Here is a 17,613-nt window from a genome sequence, read left to right as displayed (position 1 = left end):
AAAACGCAAAGCCCCAGTACAAACATATAGGAATCATACCACTTATTCTGATGGTGAAGGACAAAAACATTTGAAGAAACACATTACTATGATCATGCAAAAGTTGAAAAGCTTGGGCATATCATTGGCTGCTTCAAACTAGCTTTGATTCACAGCAGCCAACTGAGCTGCGGTAATTTATACCAAATGAGGTCTGTTACATATCAAGAAAACCCCACAGGCAAGTTACCTAAGGAAGTATGGTGATGCAACATTTGCACTCTAAATACAGAATAAATCCCTTAAATGAATTAACTTCTAGGGCTGACATGCTGTGCACCAAAATTTGAAGTTATCTGTGGAGATAAGTGGACAGTTTGTTTGGAAACCTAATCATTAAGAGAGCACTTAGACTGCACACATGTGCTCTGGGAAATTTGTTAAAGATTTCTGTAGCTGGGGAAAGCATGTAAATCTTCTCAAAGGGAATGAAGGATTAGTTACTGATGCAGTTAGTCAACATCCAAGTTATTGCAATAGTTTGAAAAGGTAATTTAGAAAATACATTCACAGCTAAAGTCCATTCCTGCTGGTTGTCTCTTTCTGATAACTCTATGCTTCACTACTGCTGCGGAGAAATGCTTATTATTTGCATCTCCATCTGTTTCACAGGGCTTATTTTCATCCCAGAGAAGAGCTATCGATGCCATTATACTCTAGCAATGTTTACTTTTATTGTCATAGGGACTGGCATGCCAAGTAATCTGGTAACATCTTCCTCTTCCCAAACAGGAAAAGGGAGCAGCAGCAAATAGCACTGGTAACAACAACCACCTCAATGCAACTTCAGCCCTGCAGATGGATGGTCATGCCTGTTGCAAAGGACAGCCAGCAGGTAGGATCACTAACTATACTACGTATATTAAGAGATAATTGTGATTCAACCAAGAAGAGATCATTACTTACTCCTCAATTTATTTCCCCTTCATCATCTGTGAGTAATCAGCAGCAATATAAAACAGTCATTGCTATTCTTTCTTCCTTTTTAATAATTAAGTATATGTAAAACTTCCAGATTTTCTATATCAGGAATTTCACAAGCTATTTGTTGCTGTCCTTTGTCTGTGTTCTAGACTGCTTTCTCTGGTGTTTCTTCTGTTCAGTACTTTGGCTTTCTTACATTAACAGTAGCTAACTTACTGTATTTGTCCCATTCTGCAATTAGACATCAGCAATGTTCTACTATTGTCCTCTCCACTGTTTAGACAACCTTTTAGCTTGCACTAGGAATAATCCTTTGAAACTTCATAGACTCTTGTATCTAGCTGATCCTTGGCTGCTGTTTTGGCCTGATATTAGCAGACTGCAGAACTATTACAGTCAGGCAGTTGCCTACTATACAGCTCTTTCTGAGACAGCAAAGTACAGAGGTGGACCCATGACTTATACTTTCCTGCACTGTAGGTTTCTACTCCAAGGGATTCTTCTACCAGCCCCATGAGTTAAGGACATGAGCATGCACTAACATACCTGTACAGTGTGCTAGCCCGTTTTCCTCTTGCATGTGTTCACTGTTGTCTCATCCTCAGCCCTTGAAGACAATTCCCAACAGTATCTTGGGGCACAGATGATGTCTTCAGCTCTATGTCTATTTTAATATTTGCTTTTCTAAACTTTTCATGTAATTTTTTATTTTACGAGATTGCATTCAAAACAGCCGATTATCGGAATGTTAGGTCACAGAGTTAAGGTAGAAAAAAACCTCTTTATTTGAAGGTTTCTGATAAAAGGCAGTCACCTGCCTGGAAAGACTCTACATTTAGACGGGATCACGGGGAACACAGCCAGAAATTCTGACAAGCCAGAATTTGGCTAATTTTATTCTTCATTAACTTTTCATCTTCATCTGGGAAAGCATCTTCTCCTAGTGAGTTAAAAAAAATAAAATCAATAAATAATAAAGGTGAAAGTCATCCTTGTCTTTGGTAAATTCTTTGAACTTTTTATAATTCTTTTTATTCTAACGGATAGCTCAAGGGAACTGCTCATGTAAATAAAATTAGGTACATGCATTCTCAAAGCACCAGGTCTATTATCTTCAAAATAGGCTTTTTAAGACCTTCATAGAAGTAAACTGAAGGTCTGCTAATCATTATCACCCCAGATGAGTATGTAGCCTGCTTCAGTTTTATATTTAATATTATTCAGCATTTTACGCTACCTATGTTTTTGTTTCATCAATATTATAATCATAGGCAATGTGGAATAGGACACAGCATACTGGTAGTAATAGTAGAAGTTATGCATTTCTATAGCTACATTTTAACTTTGCACTTCTCTAGCCAATAATTCTATAGAGTTCTAGTTTTTAGCTGTTTTCATGAGACTTGTGGCAGGTGAGAAAGTGGCTTTTTAATCTTTTCTAGACTTGCATTGTGTAATTAGCTAGAAGTTACATGTTCATCTACATGTGTTTTATTTTTTTTAAACATATGTAAATAGTACTGTTATATCCTCAATACATAGCTCCACACTCCTGTAATTGTAAAAGCTTTACCCCAGCTATGTTATGATTCAACATTATAACAGAAATATGGATAGGAATTCTGTTACATTTCAAACATAAGCACCTCTGACAACGTAATTACTGAAGTGCTATTCTCAGCTCTTGCCTCCTGCATAGTGCTACACCATGATATAACCTATGAGGAGATGGCTCATGAATCTAGCATCAACTATGAAACTTTTTAACTTCTGGAACAAAAAGCTTACTTGTCAGGGTAGCTGATTTAAGCTTCTGTTTGCTCATCTGAGGAAATCTGTGACAGCACCATGAAGTATAAGCATATTTCTAGTTTTATTTAACTACTAAGGGCATCTTGATCGTATGGGTTACTTGGAGTAATTGGGACTTTTTAAAATCTCTTTTTGTGACAGATAAAAATTCATCACCTCTTTCATATATTAAGTATTCCATTTTCTAGAGAAGAGCCTTGTCTGTGTCACAAGTATAACAGTAAGGCATCTCATTAAAGTTGTGGTATATTAGAGCACTACAAAACTTGTCCCTGCATAGCATCATGTATTCGAGATCTGTAGCTACATTGCTACTATGATAAAACAGGACCTTGCACTTTCTTTACTGAAACTGTGCATCTATCCACCTCCCTGTAGAGTTCCATCTATAGAAACTGGATTGATATAGTGGGGTTTTGTTTGGTTTTTTCTCTCATCACAGCACCTTGGATCTACAGGTATTGAACCCCCCTCCAAAACCCCAAACCACCCAACATTGTATTACACACTGTAGAAATGAAGGGGGGGAAGCATCCCTTGCAATAGCAAGTTTGCTCTGTAATTGCTCTTTTCAGGACCAAATTATGCTGGGTGAGGCAGAAGCCAGTTTAACACAACTCAGAAAGTTCAGTTGTTGAAGAGGAAGAGGTATTTCTAGAGTAGTCAGGAGGCATATGAGGCTTAATGGTTTTGTTGGCTGGTTTGACTGTAAACTTAAAGAAGCCGTGATGAAATACAAACAACAACAACAAAAAAATCACTAAGAGAGGAAATCTTTTGTTGCATATAGCTTCCTTACAGCCATCTGAGAAGAGTAAAATTAATCTATGATTTACAAATCAGTTTGGTCAGTTATGGAGCAAATCTTTAGAGATGACAGGGAATTTTTATAAATATTCTTGTTCATTCCTGCACCTCCAAGTTTCATCTCAATAAAAAGCAGAGGTTGCAAGCAGGAAAAAAACTGACCAGGGTAATACTTGAATGTGTATAAACATCAAGTGAAGGAAAGCATCTGTTATTCTATTTCTCTCCTACAGCATGTTAACCTCTGTCAAGCACAGAATTAATCATGTTTGAAGATTTACCTCCTGCTTATAACTGGTTATTGCCATGAGTACACTTGCCAGCAGAACTGTTAAAGATATAGGGAAAGCATGTGTCTATGGGGAAGCAACAGAGGCTTTTAGCACACAGTGAATTTGACAGACTTGGAATCCCTGTGCCAGCACATGCCTCTTGTCTATCTGCAGGCAGACATGTTCTTGAGTTTCCCAAACATATAAGAATAAGTGAGGTCCCTTTCTCCCATACACTGAAGCGGTTCTTAACAACCTTAGGTCAACCATTTTCATCTATATGCCACGTTCAGACACTTTCTTCTGTGCCTTGCAGTTTTATAGTCTCCTCATTCATTTGGATCTGATCTGAACCTATCTGATAAGTAACCTGAGGAAGACTGCCAAAGAGCAAATTGGCTATGAATTGCTGCAACTGTGAGTTAAAAAATCAATATTATCCAGAGGAAAAAAGAAAGGGCAGGCTTCCTTGTAGTGGGCAATAGGCATATATTTAAAATCTAGGGTTGTCAGGGCTTGCAATATGCAAGAGATACAAATTTCTGAAAAAAGATTTAAAAAATACATCATAGTGCATTTAGTGGGTCTGATTTCTAAGTGTGCAACATGGCCCAGTGAACTCGGGTGCTTAAGCCCAAGACTTGCTGAAATTCACAATCACATCCAAATGCACCTTCAGTTCTGTAGTTAATGGAAAAGACAGAGAAAGATTCATGTCTTATCAAGGGAAAAAAAACTTAGAACAGTTGATGAACAATTTTGCCATTACCATTTTTGCACAATGCACTAAGTGCAAAATTGTGTATGCAGTTTTGTTGTACTTAAGAAACAAAGCAGACTAAATTATTGTCCTAAGGTTTGGAATTCTCAAAGTACACCTTGTATATGGTTTATGCAAAAGAGATTCTTGGTTTTGAATATACTTCCCCTTCGAGCTCACAAAATTTGCCTAAAGCACGGAACAAGCTCTTATAAATAGGAGGTGATGAAAGCAGTCCCACAAGGAAACACAGTGAAGGGGTTTTTTTCCCTGTAAAAATTGCTCTTGTCCATAAAAGAATGCATGGCTACAGAGATGAAATTGAAAAAAAAAAAACACCAAAACTGAAAAAAACCTGTACACATGACAAACTTGAAAAGAGGTAAAGATTATTTTAGCATAGCTTGTAAAGTGGATTTTGTAAATATTTGTACTTAGCTTAATGCTAAGGGCTAACTTTGTGAAGTCGGCTGTTGGCATCAAGAAAAACATTTGTGAATTTTTGCAGATTCTACAAGTATGATATATTAAGATCTTAACAAATGAAAAATACTAGTTGATCTGGGCAAAACCACACTAGATTATTTCAAGCCTTTCCAGTTCCCACATGGTGGTCCTTTTTATTTTCTAATACTTCTGCTTTCAGTAGTATTCATCGTGCTCTTTGCTTTCAATAGTACTCATTTGCCAGCGTCCACGTACAATCCAGCTTCAACTAAAATTTTCAGGTGTGGTTTTGTCTGCCTTATCTGAACATTGCCCTTCCTGAAGCACTTGTTCTAAATTGGAACTATTCCCACATTCTTGTATTTTCTTTCAGCATGAACTATGGCTGTGGTTTCGCAATACATTATTTTCAGGAGTTTGCATGTCATGCTGTATACCACATTAGTGAACTGATTTTGCTGAAAAATGACCTGGCAAAAATGAGTTCTTTTTAGGTGCACTCAATCTGATTCACTGTGAGGCCACACAAAGAGTTGTGTTGGCACAGCTTCAAAGTGGCATGCCATGCTGTGGGAACAGAGCAGCGAAGGTCCAGGAGTATTTGAAGCTAGTGTCAGCCTCCCCACACACACCATATACAATATGCATGTAAGCACAGCCAATTTCTTTATTTTAATTGAGCAGTGTTGCTGTGTGTTTTCTCTCATCTGTTCCACCTGCTCCTTCCATTGTTTACTTCCCTGATGTCTACATTTCCCTTTTATCACCTCTCCACCCCCTCCGGTTTTCTCCCCAGAATAAATTCACTTCTATGAAATTCACTGGCTGACATCCGTATGCAAATTTCTGCAAACTCAGTAGAAGTACATTATTCAAATAGCCTCTGCTGCTCTTTACTGTGTTAAGCAGATGAAGACAGAAACAAAAAAGACAAAGTACCTATATTTGCATTAGCATTTTGCACATTCATTTGTTAAAGGCTTGGTGCTAACCCTATCCAAACCAAAGCATAATCCACTCTCCTAGAAACTAGTGGGAAGACTCCTGTGAATACCTGATTTGCCCCGCATCCTTGTGTCCTGGCTCCAGAGGCATACCCTAGAAACGTTAAAACAAAGCCTACGCTGGTTCAGTAACAAGGCTGTCTTCCCACACATCCTTTTATAGCTTGCTGTTGTTGATGGGGTTTTTAAAATAATTTTTTCCTCCTCTGACATTTTGTTCTGATTATTGACTATGCACAGATACAGTAAGGAGGAATTACTTGAAAAAAACATTATATAACATCTGCTGTCCTAGAAAGGAAACTGACAACACTGATGTTTTTGAAAGCTTCGAGTGGGGCCAATTCACATATCTGGAAACGTAACCCAAACTTCTATTTTACTAGGCCACTCCTATGCTTCACTTCTTCACGTGATTTTGCTTCAAGTTCCTTGTTTCTATTAATGTTCGCCCCTGTCTGGGTCTGTGTCTGCAAACTTGTAAAATCTCTGGTTAGCAAATGCATTCCCAAGGTTGCTGTCAACCTCACCTAGCCTCTCTCTCTCTGTCCTAGCCAAAGTATGGAGAAACCTTCCCATAGGTTATTTGCTGTGTACTTGTTGCATCCCTCCAGCTCTTATCTCTGGCAGTTAATAACTTTTCTTAGCCCTCCTGTCCGAACACGAGAGAAGTGTAGTGTACTACAGTTCAAGTTGCACTTGTCGTGATGGTCAAATTTCTTTTGTCCCCTTTTTCTATTTGTGCAATTCTCAAAGATTTATTTGCTACAGCATGACAAAGCCCTATGCAGGACAGCTGGTCATAATTTCTGCTGGTGTATTTCACCACCCCTAGGTCTTTATGCTTTATTTAGCAATTCCTTGGCAATCATGGCAGATGATTCTGCTTTGTCATTAGGCTGTGATGCAGAAACATTTCATGCATCATTACCAGAATTTGAATGTGCTAATTCCTGACAAACATTTTCCAAAGCTGCAACATAAATATAAGCAAGATAATGTGTATAATTGCACATAGATATATATACATCAGTCTCTCACACAGATACATATGCATTTATTTTCCCTAACAAATACTTGTTTTTTTCTCACATCATATATTTATATTCCCACAGCAGGTTTAGATATTTTTCCCCTCCTAGATTCTAGTTAATGCCTTTTCATACCTCCCCTTCTCCATTGCATTTACCCTTGATTAAAATACTGGGTTTGTTTCTTCACACTTAAATATACACACCAGTTAGAGTCCATCCGATTAATCTTTGGAACACATGCTGAAATTGAATATGAATTTTACAGTCTTTACTCTGCCCTTCACTTCTCTGGTTTTCTTTATTCTGATCCCCTGCATCTGCTTTGTTCTTCATATTTATTATGTTTTAATTCAAAACAGGAATGAAAACATGGCTACTACTGAAAGCAAGTAATTCCATTACATTATTGCTGGCACTGGCCCAGTAAACTCACTGATGCAATTTTCCTTGAGTGAGTACTTGCACTAAAGTCAGTAGGAACATTTCCATTAGTAAAGTTACATAAGCATATGTGTATCTTGAGGATCTGAGCTGCAGATGCATCTCCAGTTCTTAGGGTTGCAATAACATGCAGGTTAAGGTCAAGTTCTTTTGGGTCACGATATACAGACTCCATCACAATTGAGGACTGTAGCCTGGCTGCTTTACTTGCTCCTTAACCAGTGGTAGAAGGGTTTCATTCTTTCCAAGAAAGTATTCCTCCAAGTGTGGTTACTATTGTATCCCCGGGCAGCCTTGTTACCATTCTTTCTTTGAGCCTGTTGCTGTTCTAGCCACAATTATAAAGAACACATCTTTCCTATCCTCCTTTTGCACTGGTAGGCTATTACATTCTTCCTTTTCCCTTCCTGCAGTCTTGTCTGCTTTTGCTTACACAATTCTAATTTGCTCAAGCTTTCCTTCTCTTTTAGTACAAGATCTCTGTCCTTCTTGTTTCTCCTGCTCAAACCTTCTCCAGCTGGTCCGTAACTCTCTTGAAACCTGGCACACAAACCCAAACAGAATATTGCAGCTAAAGCTCTTCTGATGAACAGCTGAGTGACTTCACACAGGCTATCCAGTTTATACTGTCCTATATGGCATTTCTCTCTTGCAAGAACAGCATAGCATTGCTCACTTACATTTGCCCTATTTGTAACCCTTAGATCCTTTCCAACAGGACTGCAATTCACCCAATGGTATCCCATTATGTGTGTTGGAAGCTGATTGTTCCTGCTCAAGCGAAGTTCATTGTATTTGTCTCCACTACAGTTTCCCCCTTACTATTCACTTGCACCATTATTGTGAGCCCTCTCTTTTTCTGACCAATAGTTAAGGCTCACTTTTCATTAGGATTGCTAGCTCACCTTGCACTAGTAAGGGCATAGTAATTGCTGTAGTTTTCTTTTGCTCCACATGAAAGCTTCCTTTGAAGTTTAAACACCAATGGATTTGCTCCATCTGCCGCTGAAGCTAAGGGGGACCTTTGTGACCGATTTAACATCAACAATACTGGGCCTACTGTATTACTATATTTAATCATTTCACCTACATATTCAAATGTACTCCTTGAGTGGGTGGAAGAATTTGATAGTGATTAAAAGCCAGGGTGTGTCCCAGCCTGCTGATCAGTGTGCTAGTATGAAGGAGAATTCTTACTGCTGCTAAGTCCTGAGAGGTAATGACTACCATACGCCTACTCTCTTAGTCAAACCATTACCCCTGAAGACAACAACTGAGGTCAAGCCATCCCTTGACTGGGCCCATTTTCACAAGATATATTTGAAAGGCTCAAATTTGACCTCTCTTCCTTCCATGCATACAGCCTAACCCTGGTTAAAGTCTAAAGGAAGGATGAAACGGACCCATATGCTTGTCACCCATCTGGAGGTGAACCATCTGTCATTTGTTACCACACAAGGAAGAAGAGCTGCACATCCACACCGGGCTAAGCGGCAGTGACAATAGCTAGAAAGAACCCATGGAAAGCTGGGGGAAACAGCAAGAGAAGTTGTAGGGGAAAAGGAGGCTGAGGAGAGAAGGCATGGCAGAGGAGGGGTGAAGAAGCAGAGACAGGAGGGAGAACAGTACAGAAAGGGATGTACATAGGTATCAAAATGTTTCTCTGTGGCTCTGATCTCATCACTTTTTCTGGATAAATCCTTCAGGAAAGAATCTCTGCAGGCGTCCCCCTTGTAGAGCTTTCCTACAGCCATCACAACTGTCCCCCTGAAGTTACACCTCCCTGCCAATTTGCTACATCCTAGCAATCTAGAATGCCCAAATGAGAAGTTAGGACCACCCAAAATGAAGGACTAAACAGCATTAGGGACCTGAAAACTCCAGCAGCACAAGCACTGGCTGTACAATGGTAAAATTCTAACAGCTTCCATTTATGAGGTTAAAGAAATAATGATTCATTAGACTGGCTGACACCTGGAATGATTTAATCAGGCCATCCCTAATGTAAATGACATTGACTCAGATTTCCAGATGTAGGTGGAACTGGCAATTTTCTTTTCCTCATAATTGTCTTAACTTGCTTTGCTAGTTAGAAATAGTTTTCTAGGTTATATTTCAAATCTGGTAATCATTAGAGGTACATTCTTTCCATAGATGTTTGTATTTATAGTCAATGGGAACATCTAGGACAGAATTTGGCCTACAAACTCAAACATGTAGCAGCAGCCTAGATAGAAAAATCTGTACTTAAGTCTGAACCAGAACTAAAGATTGCTTGATATATACATATGTACACAAAATATAAAATATGAATGCACCCATTGGGGCAGGCAAGATTTCTGTGGCTTGCCCCCCTACCCCTTAAGTATTTCTTATTGCTTGCCTTTAAGCAATCTTTTCATCAAATTTAATACAATGGCATTCTCAGAGATAATGGAAGGGGAAAAACTTCAAGTATTAGGATAAAAGTGGGAATTTTCTAAAAATTTTAACAGAAAATAGTATATGGAAAGGGAGAAAATTAAGAAGTACTGGCCATCTGCCATTGGTTTTTCATCCAGCTGTGTTTATAGCCTTTATCTCTTCTTTGCTTTTCTCCCTACCTTTCCTCTCATCCAAAAAGTGCTTAGACCATGCTCCTCTTTCTGGCTATCAGCCTATTCTTTCGCAAGGCATGGACCTATTCCAGACCCTTGCAATTAAACAATACTCTGTGATGTTATAGTGATGCAAGCTGACCATAGTTAAGCTGACAGCAGTGGAATGTCATGACTTCGACCACAAAGATTTGACCCAATTACTGTGACCTGACACACTTGCAATCTAGTACAGCCTGCTGAAACCACTAGAGACTTACATGAAAGCTGGAACCAAGCAGAACAAGGCTGAATTAAACCCAGGAGAAAGGCACTCCAAAAAACTGTAATTATATTACATAGTTTGTTAATACATGCTTACTTTGCTTGTTAGAGGACACTGGCTGAAATGTCCACGTGCTTTTTAAGAACAGAAGCCTTAACAATCCAGGAGGAAATGACAGAGCTGACTATATCCTCTTTTGAATATATATTCAAATATTAGAGACATAATGCAGTCTGTATGCTGACTGATCAGTATGTAGTGAAGCTCCACTGCAGTGCAAAGTAGTGGTAAGGCAACGTGCAGTACTTGAACAGATCCATGCAGTGTTCTGTGCTTCTGCCCATAACAGCAAGGGGTTACACTGCAGTAGCTGAGACAGCTATAGAGGAAGGTAAGGAAATATTTAATGTGGTCAGCCTTTGTGCTTAAGAAGCACATCTGCAAATCTTATGCAGCAGGTTTTTTTCTGGTGATTTTGCAACATTCATAATATAAAGGAACTCCTGGTTTTGGTTTTTCCCTCTTGTATAGTATCTATAGAGCAGCCTTTAAAATCTTCTTCCCCACCCCTTTAAATACCAAAGCAACATTTCCTTGCTCCTTTAGCACCATTGGGTGGAACACTGCACTGACATGGAACATTTGCACCTGTACATTACTGCAATCGTACTGAAAGTCACAGTATTTATTCCTTGGAAGTCAAACAACAGGTAGAAGATAAATCAAGAAAAACTGTCAAAGTGTCAAATCTCACTAAAACCAAAACCAAACAAAACAAACCAAAAAACCCAGCAAACAAAACCAAAAAGCAGCAAGCTACTTGGCATTGCTCATTGGCTTTGCCTGTAAAAGCTCCTGAAAGCTGCATGCAGAAACTTAGGAAATATCACTCCATAATAGTCCAGGATCTCATCTAGTGTAGATTCTCAGCTCCATATAGGGCTACATTATATTCTTGCATCGATACTATTCAGAATCATAATTTTTGGACTTGTTTTGCCATTCTGTCACTACCACTTTTCTGCTCTTGACACTGGAAGTCTTCCTGGCTTGGAATATGAACACAAGAACAGCTGTAGAAGATCATAACAAATTCCATTTAGCTCTGTATCCCATTACAGACAGCAGCCTGCAGGAATGCTGAAGAAGTGGTGTAAGAACAGGATGGAAAGATGGAGTAATACTTCCCCAAAACAAGCTCTCAGTATCTAATGTCATGGTTCAGAGACTGATTTAAAAAAAAAAAAAAAAAAAAAAAAGGAAAAAAGTAGTGCCCTGTGCAGTGCCAGTTACCAGCTGCCTTCCTCACTTCCCAGTCTTATAAAAGCTTGTGAACAAAGCTTCTGTTTCTGCATCTTATCTATTTTTGTCTCCTTCACTATTGTTCACTACCATTGAAAACCAGAATTCCTAAACTGAAAATCAAGTAACGTGCTATTTCTGGAAAAAAATAATTATCCAAATGCAAGAATATTCCTTATAAATCTCAGCAGCTCAATGTCTTTATTCCAAAAGAGAAGTCACGGATAACCACATGATCAAATTTTGCAAACTAGGATCTAGAACTAGACAAAATTAACCACTTGGGGCCTATCTATGAGGCCAAATTAACCATCAGATTACTCTCTAAATTGCTATCTATTCCAAGTTCATTGCTTGTGTGTAGATATAAATAAATGCGTACTATCTAGGAGAGTGAGGAATGGTGAGGAATGGTGACTAAATGTACCCTGGAAATTCAGTCCTGAATACCTTTTTCTAATCAAATCCTTTGTTCTGTCAGCAAGTTCCAGGAAGTGATTTCTGTGCTTTAGAATAGTCAAAATGTATTGTTATGACTCTGTATTAATTATTTTTTCCCAGAATACTGTCTTCTATGCTCTTAGGAGATAAAGCTACATCTTCAGTGGAAAAGTGGACTCAAACAAAAAGGTGGGCTTTGCTGTGACTACCATTATTGATAATCCAAAAGAAGTTCTTTTATGTAAGACTTTTAACGAGACTGGTCTGATATCCTAGTGTTCAGAATAAACAATTCTCTCCAGAAGTGACTAGCATGCAGGCAGGGAGAAGAATGAGAACAGCATCTTTAAAGCAGTGATCTCTGATAGAAGTTTGGGGGGTAGATACAGAGGTGTAGAATAGCTGTAGGGGAAACAAATCACGAGAGAGTCCATAACCACTTTTCAGACGCAGATAAGAGAAAAGGCAACTCCAAACAACGTTTCCACAGAAAACAGAAGAAAATACAGAGGCAGTAGTGGTGAAGCAGCCATGATACAGGCTCCCAAGAAACGTCCCAGCCCAAGGGAACAGCTGGAGGGCTTGCTCCCTCTACTGGAGCATCCTAATAGACACACAAGAGACTTGCTACTTTGACCCACTTTTAAGTCCACAGCAAATCTCTTGGACTAGGAAATAAAGGTTAATGCAGGGTTAATTACCATTGCTGGCTTACTATCACAAGGATTTTTTAAAGGACTGACTGTGTACTTGAATATGCAGATGAAGGCAGAGGGGAGAAGAGCGATTTCATTGCTTTTGTTTTGAAAAGAAACAAAATAAAGCATACAAGTTGAAATCTGTATTTTTCAAATCATAGTTATATCGGTTCAGTCAAACTGGAACGTAGGAAAAGCAAGTAGACCTTTTCAGTGTCTCATGTAATGCAGAAGAACAACTCTTGTTGTATGACCTTTACTCTAGGACAGATTACTCACCATCATTCCTGTAGCCACGTGTAGAGAAAACCATCTGCCTTTTTGAACTGTATGTTCTTGTTGAGTACAGCCTGGCCTTAAATACTTTGGCTTATGAATAAATAACCTATTCCTACAGCAAACAGAGAATAAACCTCTCCTAAAGTATCTTCAGACAAATACAATATCATCACTTATTTAGTGTTCATGTTGGATAAGTCACAGTAGCATGATGCACAATGACATCAGGAAACCATGACTCAGACACTCACTGACACAGCTCTACTCTTGCTTGCAATAGTTTTTGGCTGAGGCTCCTCCTTCTCTCTTGCAGAATTAGGGTCACCTTTGGGCTCTGAGACACTCCTCGTGACTTTGGCCAGATGGCAGGATCTTGCACCTTGCAACTCAGCTTTCTGTCTGCTAAATGAGAGTTGAGAGAGCCTTACTCCTTCATGCCTTTTTATAACTTAAGTTACATAGTTTTGGTGTGGAATCTGCCTCCTCCTGTATATAACATCTAACATTTGGTACCAACACCTGCAATTTTAGCTGAACCTTATAAGCATATAGTAAAAGTGTAAAATATTTGACTAAAAACTCAGCTAGATGTAAATTAATGGATTTTTGTGGCCTCTCCAGTTTAAACAGCTTCTCATTTTCCAGTTTTCTGTCATCTCAGTGAACACCTTGGTCTACTGGTGATCACCTTACAAATTCAATGGAGGAAATGGAAATCAAGCTCTGCAGCACTAACAAAGAGGAAGCTTTCAAAAGAGAACTACCATACTGCATGGGAGAAATAGACTTCACAGCTTCTGGGAAGAAACGTGGAAAGGTACAGCACTGAGTTCAGCTGTTACTTCTTAGCTTTAAATGTAGAGACTGTAATAGTGAGGGTCAATGTGGCACAGTGTGAGGCACCACATTGTACTCAAAGTAGGGACCATACCTTCCTGAATATAAATGTGATTTAAAATAAGGCCTACTAATATATAGAAATCAATCACTTGACTTGCATTGACACACTACAAGTACAGTTGATCACTTTTTCCTTTAAAAAAAATTTTTTAAAAATCACGTGCCCAGCTTCATTCAGTTTGCATCATTTCCATGTTTTAACATCTTTTTGCCAAAAATTAATCACGATGGATTTCAACATTTTAAACATACTTTTGAGCCATTTCAAGACTCTCCTTAAAGTTCTCTCTCTCTGTTCTGCTAATATGCAGAGAAGGATGTACGTGGACAGACCCACCTCCTCACTAGTCCCTTGCATACATTAGTGCTAGAGCAGAAGGAATTCCTAGGACCAGAAATCTGCCTTAAGATTTTGTTTCATCATAAAGTCTTAAGCACAAAGCCAAAATTTATACAGCACAGGAAGAAGCAATGGATTCATGTAACATGTCCTTAAAAAATAGACATGAAATCAGGCAAATATTTCAGCTAGTGCAGAAACAAGAAACGCCTAAGAAATTTTTTTGGCTTTGCTAGACTGTCATGAAACTGAAGGCAGTTCAAGAGAAATAGCAGCATTAAAGGAAAGAGCAATATGTCAGTCTGCAACACGGAATTAACCCATGGAACTGACCCAATTAGTGAGATGACAATTATACAGAAGCCTGCTAAATTCATCCTAGTATTTAGTTCTGTCAGGTCTTGCTCAAATAAGTTTTTCATAAGGAACCAAGTTGATGATAAATTTCCCTCTGCATTCACCATAAACAATATCTCTACTGTATCCTACTGTCCCATTGTCATTCAGTGTTTTTTTGTTTTGTTTGTTGAAGTTTATTAAGGTCCCGAGTACCACTCATCCTGGAATTATATTTGAAGTTATGCTCAACAAATGGAAGCTACCGGCTCCCAATTTGGTTGTCTCTTTAGTGGGGGAAGAAGAAAATTTCCAGATGAAGCCTTGGCTACGGGACACCTTAAAAAAAGGACTTATAAAGGCAGCTCAAAGCACAGGTTAGTGCTTTAGGCTTTAAAGACGGAATTTATATTCCTACTGGATTCTCACACCTAGCATCCAGTGATCTTTTAACGTCAATGGGCCTGCGCACATGATTATTTTTGGAAGTTCAAGGCTTTGCTGAATGCAACCTACAACCTGTATTTAAATGGCTTTGAAAATGGAAGTTAGTGTATTTGAAATAGCAAAAATAAGTTATTTCAAACCAAATTACTCTAGGCAACCATTCCTGAAGTGTAAAATTACCTGACATTTTTCCCTCAGAGATGACACTAGAAAGATAGCATGAGATAGGACCAAATACATTTCCTTCTTTGGTGCCATAGCAAAATAATTCTTAAGAGAGCATAGCAATTTGACTTCAACAAGAGTGAATTTAGGTCAAGAATAAGAATTCTTGGTTTCTCCATTCTCACTTTTTAGCTACCAGTCAAAATAATGTTACAATAGCTTTTATTTTTTGAATATTGTTTTCTTCTAATCTAAGAGCTGAACAGTCTTTGTTAGTAAAACAGCCTATGATTAGACTCAAGTTTAAACAAAAAGACTTTGATAACGTATAACACAAAATAAGTCAGCCCACTTACTCCCTGGCTGTTCACACGAATGACAAGAGTAGTGAAAAGCATTTAAAGACAAAACCAAACCAATCAATGTCTGGGAATGTGCATGGAAGTGGCTTTCATTTAAGATGACTTTTTTTCCCTGTAACTTTATGAAAATACCTGCAAAATGAAGTGAAAATATCTGTAAGCATTTCACAGCAAGCTCTTGGTTTAGCTTCAGTGGTCTAGGCAAGATTGCAACAGTTTTGCTTTTTTAATGAAGCAGCCCAGTACCCAAGATCTTTTTGGTACTTTTGTACCACACAGACATTCTCTTATCTCCAGCTGCCTTCTATACTTAAGACTGGGTAGCATCATGATCTCCAGTTCCTTTATGTTACATATTTGAAAAAGGTTGATTAGCTGTTTACCTAGGGTTCTCCAAATTCTTTGTCACCATAACAATACTGCTGTAAATCTTACTTTCCTGAAGAATTCACTCTCCAACACACACAAGAACAAGAGAAAGAGAACACCAGATTAGGCAGGTCACGCCCAAGCTCTTCTGCTACCAGGTGATTGCATGGGACTGTTTAGTCCTCGGTTCAAGCCAACAACTTCCTCCACACCATCCCTTTGCTCTTCCTCATGCAACAATCAGACCTGCTTGGTATAGCGATGTTTCTGCTCATATTTAGACAGTAAGTGACTCTAGACTGGACGCAGCATTCTTGATAAGCGTATGACATCAGAGTAAAGATAGCAACATTGCATCACATGATATGTGAAGCACGTTTGCTTGGGCATATAATTTCTTCTTGTTTTCCTTATTAGAGTCTTACGTACTTTGTATGTATTTTAATTCTAAAAGTTACAGTCCTTCAAGACCTGTCTACAGTTTATCTAAAAAAACCTTAAATCCAGTACTATAAGTAATGTTACTTGACACACAAACATGTTCAATTATAAAAAAATTATCTAACTATTTTTAAAAAATAATTTCAGGTGCCTGGATTTTTACCAGTGCTTTACGTGTAGGAATAACAAGACACTTAGTGCAAGCAGTCCGAGATCATGCACTGGCTAGTACTTCATCCAAAGTAAGAGTGATTGCCATAGGAATAACTTCACTCAGAAAAATCCAGCACAGAGAAATTCTGGACAACACAAAGGTATTTTTCGCTTATTCTATTTGTGAGACTAGACTGTTCAGAAGCTGCACCTTTACAAAATTTGGAAGTAGTAGGCAGAACAACGTTGATCTAACTTAAAAACAAAAGCGGGGTTTAAAGTATGCTTTGAGGGAAAACAGAAATAAAGAGCAGGAAGAAGTATTAGACCCTAATGATTCTGTGCCCAGTGCACTCAGTATACTTGGCAGCAATTCTGCAAATATCCAGCAGGTGACAGCATTAGACATTAGCTCAGCGACCAGAGTTAGGACGAATGTCAGGGAAAAAAATCATACATTATAAGGTCCCCTTAATATTTTTTTCCCTTGTCCACTTACTGCAGAAGCACTTACTCCAAGCTATTTCATAAATACTGTAAAAAGTATATTTTCTAGTCTGGAACACAAGCTAAAAATATTTCAAGACCAAGTTTTCTTAAATAGTCATTGAATTGGTGTCTAACATACAAAAACTTGCTCAACACACCAGGCCAAAAATGCTAGCCATGTAGGATTTCGTCTAGTTATTGGGAGCTCTAGGGACTTCACAATTCAGGTCAAGGCAATCAAAGTTCGGGGGGGGGGGGGGGGGGGGGGGGGGGAGAAAAGAAAAAAACCCCACCAGATTAAAAAACCTCACCCAACAAAACAGTTGCTGAAAATGTCAAGACAAGTTGATGCTGAATTGACCTGGAGGTGGAGAAAAAAAATAATGGCATGACTTTCTTGTCACTGGATATACAGTCTGTACTAAGCAGAATATTATAACAATAAGTAGGTGTGTAATGACAATGAATGACAGTTCCTCTGTGCTATCT

The 17,613-nt window shown here is 38.5% G+C and overlaps 2 protein-coding genes across 2 annotated transcripts in view; one reads left to right on the top strand and one right to left on the bottom strand.

Annotated features, from left to right (window-relative positions):
* Positions 1–17,613, bottom strand: part of KCNQ1 (potassium voltage-gated channel subfamily Q member 1) — a 421,808-nt gene that overhangs the window by 382,152 nt on the left and 22,043 nt on the right. The gene's annotated exons all lie outside the window — the stretch shown is intronic.
* The window catches only part of TRPM5 (transient receptor potential cation channel subfamily M member 5), a 39,248-nt gene continuing 35,243 nt past the window's right edge, over positions 13,609–17,613 (top strand). Inside the window, exons 1-3 of the mRNA XM_052810589.1 lie at positions 13,609–13,939; positions 14,895–15,075; positions 16,630–16,796. Of these exons, the coding sequence (XP_052666549.1) occupies positions 13,823–13,939; positions 14,895–15,075; positions 16,630–16,796 (465 nt within the window). The 5' untranslated portion in view covers positions 13,609–13,822. The remainder of the gene's footprint in view (positions 13,940–14,894; positions 15,076–16,629; positions 16,797–17,613) is intronic.

This window comes from Harpia harpyja, chromosome 16 (assembly GCF_026419915.1).
Source record: "Harpia harpyja isolate bHarHar1 chromosome 16, bHarHar1 primary haplotype, whole genome shotgun sequence".
Lineage (NCBI taxonomy): Eukaryota > Metazoa > Chordata > Aves > Accipitriformes > Accipitridae > Harpia > Harpia harpyja.
Note: the sequence above shows the minus strand (reverse complement) of the source record. Positions and strands in the feature narration are given on the sequence as shown.